This window comes from Sciurus carolinensis, chromosome 6 (assembly GCF_902686445.1).
Source record: "Sciurus carolinensis chromosome 6, mSciCar1.2, whole genome shotgun sequence".
Taxonomy (NCBI): domain Eukaryota; kingdom Metazoa; phylum Chordata; class Mammalia; order Rodentia; family Sciuridae; genus Sciurus; species Sciurus carolinensis.
In genome coordinates this window covers 155588918-155603361 of record NC_062218.1, presented here as the reverse complement: position 1 = coordinate 155603361, position 14444 = coordinate 155588918, and the positions used below count along the sequence as shown (strand labels likewise).

The window sequence follows — 14444 nt, the reverse complement described above, 5'->3', positions numbered from 1 at the left end:
TATAATGTGGCTGCTGGTATGTTTTATGCCTGCATGCTGATAGCAGAGTACAAACTCTATTCTGGTTTGAAAGGCAGTCTCATTCTCCCATCTGCAGGAACCTCCATTACACTGCTGCTGGGATCCAGATTTTTTCCCAGATGACTTATTTCATAGGATTTGAAATTATGCTTCTGTATACAAGAAACGTCTTCAGAGCTAGCGGGCTCTGGCAGAAGGTCAGAATGCAGGAGATGCAGATGGGCCTCCTGCCAGAGCTCAGCTACCTGGGAGCAAGTGCTTAAGGGGGAGGAAAAGACCATTGTTTGCAAGCACCTCGATACCTGTTCCTGGGTATCTGCTTGATGGGTGTATATTGAGGGTTAGCGCAATTTGGCTGGAAGGTGGTGAGGTTTTAGCACTGTCCACTAAAGAAGGCGCTACTGTCATAGAAAATGATGGTCAAGCCATAAAGGTGCAACTTTGTTGTTGCTTTCATGTTGGACAAAAGCTTTTAAGTTACTGTATTTTAGGTCCAGTTTGTCTCTAGAACAGCATCTCCTTGGGCAGGAAACACGTGCAGTGACTCTCTTAATAACGGGCTTCACCAATGTCAAATAACAACAATAAGAGGAGAGCAGGAAATAGATTTTACTGTCATGTATGAGCAGAATGTGCTAGAAGGTGTTTTATTTCACCTAGGGAAAAGACAAAGACCAACTGCTACCTGATCTTCAGAACACAAGGTCATTGCCAAGGAATCAACTTAAAAATATTCTGTGTAATTAACCAGCTAAATGTAACACACCCAAACACATAGGTGCTTTGTTGATGCTTTGACATCTCTTGAAAAATTCAGCCCCTTTCATCAAACTCAATTCAAAACACTCAGGCACCGCTCTGCACTCTGCATCTTCTATGTCAAACTCTATTTTCAATCCTTTATGTCAAATTTAAATTCATGGCAACTGCATTCCAATCTTGATAGAATCCCCAATTTGCCCTGGACCCCAAATCCATTCCACAAGCACACACATACACACACACACACATATATATACACATGTGCGTACACACACACACACACACACACACACACACTCCAATTCGATTTGCTCCCATTTTAGCTAAGCCAGAGTCAAGAATTTTGAATGACTGTTGGGCCGGAGCTTTAATGCACTCTCGTGTAAGTTCTCCCTGAAAACAATGGTATTGTCTAATTGGGTCTTTGCCCCTGGGTTGAAGAAATCATATCAGCAAGGTCTTGTTTGGGATGAAAACGGACCCTCACATTTTTCTGTGATATTTTCTCCTCTTACTGAAGCTAAAACCACTATCGTCTTAAGTGAACTGAACAAATTGGTGTAAGTCATGAAAGATGGATAAGTTTGACTCCGCACACACAGATCTGTTGTGTCCACCAAAATGAGGTCTTGATTAGGCATAAAGCCAACAAAAATACCCAATCAACAACTGACAATCTCCTGCACTGTCCAAAAGAAAAGAAATCACTCACTGTGTTATCACTAAGAAAACATTCTAGATGGCCCAGAGATACGAACTGACCTCCCTTATGGAAATCATCTTCGCTTGGGTATCCATATATGCATAAAAGGATGTAGTTTTTAAAAGCTCATTTTCTCCTTAATAATTGTCTGTTTTTAAAAAGCTATCAGCAGGTGCACCTCATTTCAAAAGCCTCTTGTCCTTCATAATACAATATTCATCACGATTACATAGTATGAAATAAAAAGCAGCAAAACATAAGCGAGGGTAGTTCAATTAAATGCAACATAATCTCTGCTGCAAAAAAAAAAAAGGACTCTGTAGCTAAAATCAGGTTCCAATGAAAGAAAAAAGGGAATATATTTCCACATATTTTTAATTATATAGAATTTCCTCAAACATGATTTTTCATAATATATTCCATTAAGTTAACATCATATTTGAAGAAAGAGCATTTTCCGATTTCATTTTAAGCCTGATTTTGAGCAATTACAGTGTCATTGTTCCGCGGTAGAAAGGTTGAATTCATTTACTGTGTGGTTATGCTAGTTATGATTGATGTCTCTTCTCCAAATGATAAACCAATCACCCCAATGATGTAATGTCATTTTAAGAGTGCCATAATCACATTTCTCTCAAACTAGAAGCTCTGATGAGTTCTAATAAAGATTTATGGTAGATTAAAGGCCTTCATAATATCAACAATGGATTGCTCATTTGATGAGAGATTTGATTAGGTAATTTTTTTTTGAAAAAGAATATGAGTTTACTAAATATATCAGGCCTGGCTTTGAAGAAGGGCATGGGCCATCCTAAGTAGCAGTCCATCATTCCATCCACATAGTGAATCATCTTAAATGTACTTAGGAGGTCCTTCCTAATTGGAGGGGTTGAAGCCAGCGGTGGCGTAGACTCATGTACAGAGTCCAACACAGTCTCATGGAAGACCACTGTTGGCATGGAAAGCTCTCTGTTCCTTAGGATGGGCTATGGTAGTGAACGTCATGAGAGGTTAATTTAGAAGACAACTCCAAGACAAGCTCACTTCTGCCACCGTGTCTCCTTGGGCTATAGAAGAGCCAATTCTAGATACTGCCCACTCCTTCATTCTCAGGCTTATATGAACATTTCACCAAAAGGAGAAACAGATAAGGTCTGGTTGTGACTGGTCCCAGGACAGTTCCCCCTCAGATTTTGTGACTGTGAGTTGAAACGGGAGTCACAAAATCCTCAAAGTGGGCAGACCTTGTATCCAGTCTTTCTGTCCTGTGAATGTGAAAACCCAAATGAGAACTATGGATTTCGAGCCAGGGTTTACCATAGTACCACACAATCAGCTTGTTAAATTCAAGTGAAGTGGCCCCAGCGGAGGGTCACAGGAGAGGTCACACCCCAAACACTGTGGACTTGGCGAGACATTCAGTATTCATGTCAAGGGAACGTATCGTAATCGCAAAATCATCTCAAACAAGCAAGGAGGACGAAGTCAGAAGTCAGCTATCAAAAAACAAGGGATCTGAGATGCACACAAACTGGGTGTGTGAGGGCGTCCAGGGTCATGCAGCTATGATCAGAATCACAGTAATACAAAATTCAGTATTCCAGCGTCTCTCTGCACTTCACCTTTGAGACGCGCATGCTCTCACGTGGAGCCACGGGCAAATTCCCGCCAGGGGAGGAGGGCTGAAGCCTTTTAGGATAAGGAATGCCTCTTTGGTAACTGCAACCTTCAACGGATGCACCCCGGGACGGTCATGCCACAAAATGACAAATGCATTTCACCTTGATGATCCCCACCCCACCTTCTCCTCAGCCCTTGTTTCATCGTCATTTTGCTGGAGGATCAAGAATGTCACGCACGAAACAGCACACATCCAGACACCACACAGTTTCCTTACCACTGCCGGAGGCTTGCTGGGGCCCTGAGCATGCTCTGAGCAGGTATGAATTGGGGGAGAACTCCTCATCGGGGTTGGTGTCCATGATCTGATGGGAGGTGTTGCTGTCTAGCAATGGCATCTGGCAGCTAACTGGTGGAGGATTATGGGAGCTAGGCAGCTGAGCAGATGGGAGAAGGCTAGACGAGGATGTAGGTGGGATGGGACGACCTGGGAGAGAGGACAGAGGGGTCAAAGGTCAGCAATGAGTGTCATGAGAGCATCCCAAGAAAGTCACATTGAAACCAGCTCACAATACAAAAATTTTTTTTAAGTGAAATGCTCCAGATGTATTTTATTAAAGAGTGTTTTGATGTTTCTCCAACAGTCCATATTCATACCACAGGTAGTTGTATATTGCAGAAAAAGGCAATAACCCATCTACTCTTCACTGTCCCCATTTCTTCACAGTGGCTGGAATGACATTTCATAGACATAAGTCACATGGCATTGTTCCCTGACCTAGCACCCTCCGGTGGCTTCCATGGACTATAGAACAAATCTGAAGTCTTTGATGACCTACCCATTTTGCCTATTCTGGCTCATAGATGTTTCTTCCACCTTGCCTCAAATAGGGGCTCATTGCTCTTCACCTAACCCCATATGCTCCAGCCAATGGGGCCATCTTTATTTTTGTTGCTTGAATGTGCCAAGCCATCCCACCTTCAGCGTCTTTATGCTCTCTGTCCTGTCTACGTAGAACAAACCGCTGCCCCACCACCTGGCTAATATTCACAAGCCTGTGTCTACACTTCATTCAACCTTCCACACGGGTCTTCTTGAGAGTTGCGAACCTGCCTGCTCTAATCTCTTAGCCTGTTTGAATTTCTTGGTAGCTCTTATTACTACCTGCAGTAATTTCCATGTCATTCAGCCCTGCCGCCCCCAACATCTTCCCAATGATGATCACCTGCTGAATGTCTGAATACAAAAATGAAGTAGGATGAAACCAAATCCACGAGTTTGGGGTAGAAGTGGAGGAGAGGTGGAAAGGGAGCCATATTACTTTCCTAACAGCTGACCAGGGCCCCTACTCTGCACCATGAGTGCTTTTTGGACACTGTGAGGGAGTGCCTATGAAGAGAAGCTCAGCCACCCCACACCATGTGGAGCAGCAGCCAGGTCTGGCAGGAAGTGGGCAGCAACTTAGAGTTGCCCTTGGGTTGAGAAGTTCTCCTCCCACATGGAAGCTACGGCAGGCAACCTCTCTCCTCATGACAGGGAGCTCCTGGCAGCTGAACTGCTGAGCGAGGATAATCAGCATGCGGACGTTCACCTACTTCACCCTTACATCTTGGGGTCTTTGCAATTGCTTGCCTGCTGATTTGTTCATTTGGGAAGCTCAGGAAAATGAGCCAAGAACAGCAGCCCATGAGATACGCCCTAAGGCTGGCAATGTGCAGGAAAGGGCAGGATGTTGGGAAAGTGAACTGGAACATCAGGTTAGTGTCTCAACCCAGGCAGAAGTGCCTGAGCCTGAAGAGTATTTCCTGCTTTTGGAGGGACAACGTATGTAGAGGCACATCCAACCCTCAGTGTTGGTTATTGCTTTCATAACTGTATTTCCTGATTTATTATTGAGTGCATCAAAGGTTAGTGGCACATGATTTTGATTCAAAAAAATATATGTGCACTGTGCTAGATGCTGAGGACTTGAAAATAAGTGAGGCATCAATCTTGCCCTCAAAGAGCTCACAGTCCTGTGGGGGGACAGATGGGCAAATATGTCATTTCAGCACCAGATGATAAAGAATAGGATGGTGGCAAGTTATGATATGGTGCTGTGGGGACAGAGAAAAAGGACATGTGCTCTAGTCTCACAGGTGGGGGTGGAGGGGAGAGTACAAAGACTTCCTAAAAACAGTGATGCTGGCCAAATCCCTGAAGAAGAATAAGGGGACTTCTGGTGACAACACAGAATGACAATGGTATAGAGACATGGAACCATGAGCCTGCTCCCCTTTCTGAGGTGGAAGGTAAGCTTCCCTTAAAGTTCCAATGTGAGCCATCCCTGCCCAGCAACACAACAAAGTGAAGATGAATCACCCCTGAAGTAGATCAATGGAGAAATGGAGTTTGATTTGAAAAATTCGATTCATTCATAGCTGTCTGAGAGCAATATAAAGCATGACACTCTTGCCAGTGGCTCTGGCAAAAGTGGACCAAACACACTGGAGTTTCATCAGAATTATCTGGAGCTGAATCAGAGTCCGTGCTAAGATTTAATCAACACCTTCTCCCATAGATCTTGTAACAACAACGACCATCATTATTATTTCAACTGAACGTGTATTGTGCAATAACTATGCACCACTCAATATGCTAGTTTCTTTACATTTACTATCTCACTTAATCCTCAAAATAAACCCATGAAGTTAGAATTATTATATATTCCATAGAATGAGACAATAGCATATTCCCATTTTGTAGATGAGGAAACTGAGGCACAAAGAGATTAAATTAAATAGCTAGTTGAGTGACAGGGGTCAGGAGTCAAACTTGGGCTTGTTTTTTTTCCAAAATTCACCCACCATTACTCCACATGGTGCTTGTCTAAATAGCATGGTAACAGAAAAGGAAGAAAGTGACATAAAAGGAGAGAGACTTCTGAGAGATCAGGTTTTCAGTTTCCCACCTCTCAATCCCAAGGCATTCTTGAGATTGTAAGTAAGAAACATTTCTTTGAATAACCATTTATAGCTCTGATCATCTGACAGGGTTCAAGGTTTTTCTAGCAATTTCGTTATGAAGTTCAAAGTGGCTCCTTCATCAGCGTCCTTCCTGGCTTCTGCATGTGCTGGGGCCCTGGCCAGGTGCTGTGAAGTCAACATCGACGTCCACTTAGCAGCGAGGCTCTGGTGGGAGCAGATTTTGAGTCACAATCAATAGGCTTTAAAGTCTGTGCTATTGAGGCATATCTGAAACTGCATGTCGAAGAACAAGGATGGCTGGAAGCCAATTTTTAAATTCCTTTGAGGGACTGAGGTGGAACTGAAGTTCAAGTGCAATTTTCCAGGAGCTTGATATGATAGTTGCTGTGAAATCATTCTTTACATGAACTTTTTGAAATTTTGCTCAGCATGAATTCATTTCATATAGTACAAGACAGAAACGCTTTTTAATTTATACAAATACAGACAAACGAAGAACTGTCACGACACAATGAGAGCGGGGGTTACTTCTGTGGATTGAGAACACGTAGCCTGAACTGTCAGAGTCCTATTATTTCCCTGCCCCCTTTAATTCCGGGCGTTGGTGGCTCCTTCAATGCTGCTTGCTGGGATTTACCATGATGGGAAATTCTCAGTCCCTAGATCTTCCCCCAATCCAGGGGGATGCTGTTCTCTATGTGCTATTCTATTTGGTAATTTTGTGCAGATAGACTACACCTCCCCGTCTCTCAACTACTCCAACTGACAGAGACCATGTGTGTAGACACAACAGGTTCCAAAGTACAAGGGAGAAAGCCGGAACTTACACAAGCACACTTTATGGACCACAACTTCTTACAGAAAGACAGTGTGGGATGGGCAGGTAACCAGGCCACATGTACGAACCTACCTGGTCCCCTCTTTATGTACTGCCAGAACCCCCCAATCACCAAGCAATTTTGGAAGTTCCATTTTAAATCAGTAGAGTCCCCAGCAAATATACAGAAAACTAACAACAGGAAACATGCAAAGGCAGCAAAATGTCATTCATTAAATCATATGGTCTTGCGCACACATGTAAATCAAAGTCTAACTAATTATCTGTGTGTCTGGATTTCCCATGACCTGAAACATGGGGATTTTAGTTCAAATTTTGCTAACTGGTCTGTTTCCCAATGAATGAGATTTTGTGCTAGTTTTAACTCATAAAAATTTTCTGATTAAAGGACTTAGGAGCAGACAGGTACTCCATGCTAATTCTGATAGATTGTTAGGAATGCTGTGTTGAGAAGGATTCTGCAGATGCCCTGGATTCATTGGGCACAGTAATAGCCTCAGTTAGAAAACTCATAGTTGGGAGAGGTAGCCAACACACAGAGCTTATCTGCGGTTTACCCTCTGGGTTCCCACTCTTAATCCATTTCTGTTATTCCTGGAAACTTCATCATTAACCACCTATGGTGGAAGCGATGTTGCTCTATCCCCTGTTCTTTCCATTAGGTGCCATTAACTCCTTACCTGGATTTGAATTCAGAGCTCATTCAACAGGACTAAAGGGCTACAATCTCTTCTCCCTCCCCCAAAACAGGAAAAACCAACAGTAAAATTGCTGCTTTGGACAACTACTTTTTTAATTTTTTTAAAAAATTTTTACAGACTACATTTTGATTCATTGTACACATTACCCAACTACTTTTAATAAATTCATTAATTTATGTCAGAGAGCTTGTTGGAGATCAACTCCCCAAATTCACTCCAAACAACTGGTTCTTTCTCATTGAAAGGATCAATGGTAAGCAGATACTAAAGTATTCTGCATAGGCAATACAAAATTGATTTATGTAGTGATGGGGTGTCAGGATATTTGGCAGAGTGGAGAGAAATGCTCAGGAGACAGTAAAACAAAACAAAATAGAACAAAACTGAGAACCAGAAATACTGCATCCAAAGACTAAGTCAGCCCCACCATATTACCAGTTAATGAACAGAGTGTGATCTTGTCTTCCACTAAGAACTGAACTCATACTTCACAAATTTAATAGTCACAATTTTTTTTTAAACTAAGTGTGTACTATTTTTCTCCCCATTTAAAGGTGAAGAAGAGGGAACTTTGATGACTAATTTCCCCACACTGCCCTGGTAGCAAGCAGCAGAGTTGGGGTCGAAACCCATGGGATATGATTCTAAAGCCCAAGTCCTGGATGGCTCAGTCTCTACTTCCCACATTAGACAGGAGGGTTGCTAACAAACGAACCAGAGGTGAATTCCAAACTCATTGGTCCTTTTGTGGAATGCGCCACAGAGCCCCTCCCAGAGGGGGTAATTAACCAGAGGCAGAAACAAGGTTCCCCACAGGGATAGCAGGGTGAACACTTACACAGAACAGGTGATTTGTAAGAGACAAGGACATTCTTGAGTCAAAAACTGAAATCTTCTGTGACACCTTATGCTTAAGAACTTAATAAAAAAAGACAGCTTTGTGTTAAGGTTGAGTCTTGTACAAGGACTGAATTAAGAGAGGTGAACATACGGCTGGAGGCCTAAACATGCTAACAATAAGTCCCAATTCTGCCCTTAATTCAGATGTTTGGCTGAAGTGTCCATTTCCCCCCAAACGTTTGACTTTTGTGAAACCTCTGTTTTTTGCCTATATTTAATCCGTGCATTATAGTCGTACATAATGGAGGAATTTGTTACTCTTCCCACATGCGCACAACATAACAACACAATTTGGCCAATATCATTTCCCAGCATTTCCCTTTTTCTCCCCTCCTCCTTCCCTGGGTCCTTCCCTCTAGTCTACTGAACGCTCTGATTTTCATGATACCCCTGTTCCCTGCCAACTTTCATTTCCTCTAGCGTCCACGTATGAGAGAAAACATGTGACCCTTGACCTTCCGAGTTGGGCTTACATCACTTACTCTAAAGGGCTGAGCATGCAGCCCAGGGGTAGAACACTTACCTGTCCTGTGGAAGACCCTGGGTTCAATCCCAACTGCCATGAAAAAACTCTGTGAAATAAATTGTATGTACAATCCCATTTTGAAGGAGTTCTGAAGAGTGAGAAACGTTTACAGTACTTTTATGTAAATAGAAATACTCCCGACCCTGGAGAAAAGGCCCTTCTTTTGGTTGCATTCAGTGGGATTTTTGTTTGTTCCATTTTGGTTTCGGATGTGGCTTTACTGGCCCTCAAGTTTCATAAACATACTATTCAGGAAAGTGTGTCAGACTGTTTAATTCTGCACTTGGAACATGGGAGGGCTATGTGACAGGGTTCTCCATGGAGGTATAGCAGGCTCTGTTGGGGCAGAGGCTCGGAGCCCATGGCCACCACTGCAGAGGCGCGAGGCACGAGGCACCTTTCATAGCAACTAGCCAGACGCCCTGCCTCCTGCAGGCCTGTTCTCCATCACTGGGAAGGTGGATTAAGCCATAGCACAGTTTTTTCCTTGTTAAACACAGTCCTGGTTATTTTATCTATGGACATCCACAATGCTCACAACGCTGTCAGTTGTTCCACGAGTACTGGAGACTCTGGGAGGTTAGCAGCACACCCCAGGGGGAGGATTTCTATCGCCACAAACTACAAAGGGCTCTTCCTAGACCTGAAGTGCCAGCAACTTTGCTCTCCACTCATCTGTCAGTTGGTTCCATCATGCCAACCAACCTGTTCTCGTTCCCTACTCTGCCCTGAATCAAATCCCAGGCTCCAGTGGATGTCATCACCCAATTATCTTTTGCAGATATTTATTTCTACCTTTGTGCTTGCCTTATTTCTGTCTTTGTATTGTATAATCCATTCCTGGGTTCTGGATCTATCCAGTTTTGTCTGTTCTCCAAAGCTCTTTAGAGTCAGGAAAAGTGAGCTTTGTCTTGTGTTCTTACCTGTGACTTCCAGCAACTCCGTTCACCTCTCTGATGATATGTGAAGAGTCGAGATATTACCCACAAAGCCCATAGAACTGGCTTGACATAAACTAGGTGCAAAGGACTAAATGGAGCTAAAGATACTTGAAGTTTATTGGTTCCACTTGGTTCACAAGCACCTACTGTGGGTGCATTGTGCTAGAGTTTTTATTCTCACCTGGGACATGGTGAAGCTGCACCAGCCGTAGCCATCTTGCTAGTTAAGGGGAGGACCTGCCCGAGAATGGAGTCAGCAAGGAGCGGAGCAGAAGTGAGAGATGAAGGGAGATGCTCCTGATGGCCTGGAGCTTCCCTGTCCCTGATCGTTTCAATATATGAACTAATTTATTCTCCATCCTACTCTCTTTTGATCTTATGGAAAGCCTGCTTGGATTGTTACCTTTCACTTAGAACCAGTATAATCCTGCCCAAAATGGATCACCCATTCCAAAGGGAAAAATGACTTGTCCACACAGTTATTTAGTAAAAGTAAGTTCCAGTTCTGCCTCTGCCTCCAGAATAAGATCTGCATGTTCTTAAAGCTGACTCCCTTCCAGCTAAATAAGAAGAAATCAAACACGGGAGCCCAGAGAAACCACTTATGGTGGGAAGCATCTGATCTATTTATAAAAAATATTGTGGGCTTTAGAGAGTGGAAAGAGATGCGACAGGCACAGTCTACCTACTGACCACCAAGCATGTACCATGGCAGCTTTTAGAGCCCAGCATTGGAGAGAAGCTTCAAGCTCCCTCAAACTATCAGTGAGGCTTTATATATAACTATCCTGATTCAGAGGTATTCAATTTCTTGCCTACCTGTTAAAATGTTTTTAAAAAGAACAAAGATAGTAGTTTCACTCAAACTGTAGACTGTAGGAGGAAAAATGATCCCCCAATTAATATAGCATCTTAAAATGAAAACATAGATATGTGCATCTAATTATATATTTTGTTTCTTATGTTTACATTATATTTAAAAAAAGTTTTTAGTTGTTGATGAAACTTTATTTTGCTTATTTATTTGCATGCAGTGCTGAGAATTGAACCCAGTGCCTCACACATGCTAGGCAAGCGTTCTACCACTGAGCTACAACCCCAGGCCCTATATTATATGGTTTTATAGATCTTTCCTCCTAATAGCAGGCTGCCAACCTTTATTGCTAATCTTAGGCTAGATCAGGCATTCTCAGATGGGGCACTTTTACTACCAGGGGAAACTTGGGACAATGTGGGGGTGGGGAGGATGGAGTCACCACTACCTAGCAGGTAGAGGCCAGGGACTCTTTAACCACTCTACAATTCATGGTACAGTCTCCCACAACAGAGGACAGTCACATGTCTATACTGCTGGGTTGGAGACACTCTGAGTGAGCAAACGTGATGGCTTGGACAGGAATCCTTGGAAGTGGTCATTTTTTTTTTAATGCTATTTTTTTTTCAGACTGCAACATCTCTTTATTTCTATGGTTGTGCATGATCTAGATTTTTAACTTTGTTTTCTCCCCCCAGTTGGTAAGAATTGGGTAGATAGACTTGAAAGATTTAGCTTAGTCATCTCTGTCCCATTACCCATGAAAGTGTCAAGAAAATAAACTTACATTACTACCGGGAAATTGAAGTTACAGGTATACTTTGCCCAAAGGAATCCACACCATTACTGAGTGAAGATGCTGTGCAGCTCCCTCCAGAGGTGGGAAAGGCCCCCCACCTTTTTTGGGGGGGTACCAGGGATTGAACTCAGGGGCATTCAGTCACTGAGCCACATCCCCGGCCCTTATTTTGTATTTTATCTAGAGACAGGGTCTCACTGAGTTGCTTAGTGCCTCACTGTTGCTGAGGCTGGCTTTGAACTCAAGATCCTCTTGCCTCAGCCTCCCAAGCCACTGGGATTCCAGGCGTGCGCCACTGCACTGGGCTGGGAGAGCCCCTTCTGAACTGAGCTGGCTTTACAGAGGCAGGAGATTCAGGGAGAATGTTCCCACGGTTTCAGGTGGTAGGCCCCCACCTGAGGAGTGTTTGTTATGACCCCTTATGTCTTCTCAATCAGGCAATGTCCACCTACCTGGGTTGTCCCTTTCCACATCACCCCATGCAAAGTTTTTATTTTCACAGCAGAATACCTAATTGCCCTCTTCACTCACACTTCAGTGAACTCACTAAAGCCCAGTTAAGCATTTTCATGAAAACAAATCGTTTTCAGATGGCCCTGGCGAAACTATCCTGCTTGCGCACCAGCTATTATACATAATTTATTGGAAGGGTGGCATGCGGTTGGACTTGCCCCAGTTAAAGGGCTTCATGCAGGAACTCGAGCATGAACCGACTTCACAGTTTGGGGCTCTGTGTGTTTGGGTGTCATTACTTTATCTCACCAACAGCTTGCATGTTTATATATCACATCTTCCTGGCAGCCTTGCACTTTGGAAGGTGTCAGATATAGATCAGACTATAGATGGAGAGTAGGGTTTATTTTTGAAATAATATGGCTTCTATAATTTCCTAATGCCAGTTCTTGCACATTCATGAGGTGAGAGGCAGTGAATCCACACAGGCACTTCTGAGGACTCAAAGCCTTACCTGAAATGACACAATTGTTTACCAACAGCAATGACTCACTCCTCAAATGCCTTCTGCCCAGTAATTCTGGAGCTTGCCACGTGCACCTTACTTAGAGACATCTCCCAGCACCCCTAGGAGGAGACAGCGTTGCCATTTTGGTGGATCAGTGCTGTTCAGCAGAACCTTCCATATGATGAGCACACTCTGTGTTTGTGATAATGAGTCATGTGGCTACCAAGCACTTGAAATATGATTAGTGCCAATGAGGAACTAGACTTTGACTTTTATGGAATTTTAACTACTTAAATTTAAATAACACGTGGGGTTAGAGGCTACCATATTGGATAGGCGTCTAGGCACTGTTTTACTCTGGATCTTAAGTGTCCCCCAAAGACCAATATGTTAAAAGGCTTGGTCCCAGCTTGGTGCTCTTGAGAGGTTAGAGAACCTTTAGGAGGTGGGAGTTATTGGGAGGTCTTTAGGTCATTGGGGGTGTGACCTTGAAGGTGATTGTAAGACTCTAGTCTCTGACTGTTTCTCTCCTTTGCTTCCTGGTCATGAAATGAAGTGGTTTTGCTCTGCCACATACTTCTGCCATGGTCTCACCATGGGCTCAAGTCAATGGGATCAACCACTGATGGACTAAAACCTCCCCAACTGTGAGCCAAAATAAACCTTTTTCTTCTTTATAAATGGATTAGCTCAATTATTTGTACAGTAACACAAGCTATCTAACATGCTACGGTTCTAGCTTTGTAGTTACCGGGTCTCTTCCCTCCTGAGTCCCACTCCCATACAAAAGCCAATGTATCTCTGATTGCACAAATGTGCTCATGTCATACTCCTCCTCTCAACTGTCCCAAGACTCCTTACTGCCTACATAACACAGTTCTAATTCCTGCATGGTAATTACCTCCTGCCAGACTCCCTTGTTACCTACACTCTAACCACATCAAAGCGGCTGTATATGGAATACATATCTTTCCCTCCCTATGTTTCTCCCTGCTCTCAACGTCCTCCTGAAAACCTCCTTCGGACCCTGTAACCACCTTTATTACATCTTTTCTGATCACTCCACCTGCTTCTATTACTGTTCGTGGACATGTTACCTTGGAGATTTTGTCTAAATGTCTGGCTCATTCATGAGTGACCTTGGGTGGAGATTGTGGATTATATATCTTTGTATCCTAGCACCCAGTACAGAGCCTGTACAAAATAAACACCACTGTGATTGGATGATGGTAACAATTTGGTCCACAGACATATACTGGATGTATATCAATGCTCTTGACATTGACCTCACTGTTGGGTGCTGTGGCTGTGTTCAATTTCAGGTATCTCTTAGTGGGTAAGTATCTGATTTTAAATGTGTGTTGCTTTTATAATATCAAGCAGCTTAGACTATGAAGTCACTACTCATCTGGTGCTCAAATGAAGGCAGGACAGTCTGTAACAAGTTTGCAGGAAACACTATCGTATTTATTGAGAGAGAATATGTCACTTTCCGAGGCTACACTCTTCCAGGGTATTTTCAAAGTGGTGGTTGAGACCACATTTTTGTTCTTGGCTCATCTTCAGTCTTTAGAACTGAACTCCAGTATTAGATGTGATCCACGGTAATTATGAAAGCTCTCCACCCTGGGGAACTACAGGGAACAGTGACCCAGCTCCACCAGAGGAAAGTCACAAAGCACGTGGGCAACGTGACTGCTGACTAAGCCGAGCTGCGCCTGTCCCACAACATGCAGGGGACACACAGGGCTGTTTCCCTGACTCCTAGAACTGACTTCACACCGTTGTTGTCCAAAGGGGTTAGTTTTGGGGAAAACTTCTGGAGAAAGATTTAAAAAGACCTCTATGTACATGCTGAAACTTAATTTTCAAAGTCTCCTTTAGAACACGA

At 43.3% G+C, this 14444-nt stretch overlaps 1 protein-coding gene across 9 annotated transcripts in view; it reads right to left on the bottom strand.

The window, feature by feature from the left end:
- Positions 1–14444, bottom strand: part of Tenm2 (teneurin transmembrane protein 2) — a 621032-nt gene that overhangs the window by 334678 nt on the left and 271910 nt on the right. For 8 of the 9 annotated variants that reach the window (XM_047555823.1, XM_047555824.1, XM_047555825.1 and 5 more), the window contains exon 2: positions 3384–3593. The exons of the other annotated variant lie outside the window; for it this stretch is intronic. In XM_047555823.1, the coding sequence (XP_047411779.1) occupies positions 3384–3593 (210 nt within the window). The remainder of the gene's footprint in view (positions 1–3383; positions 3594–14444) is intronic. 9 annotated transcript variants of the gene reach the window in all.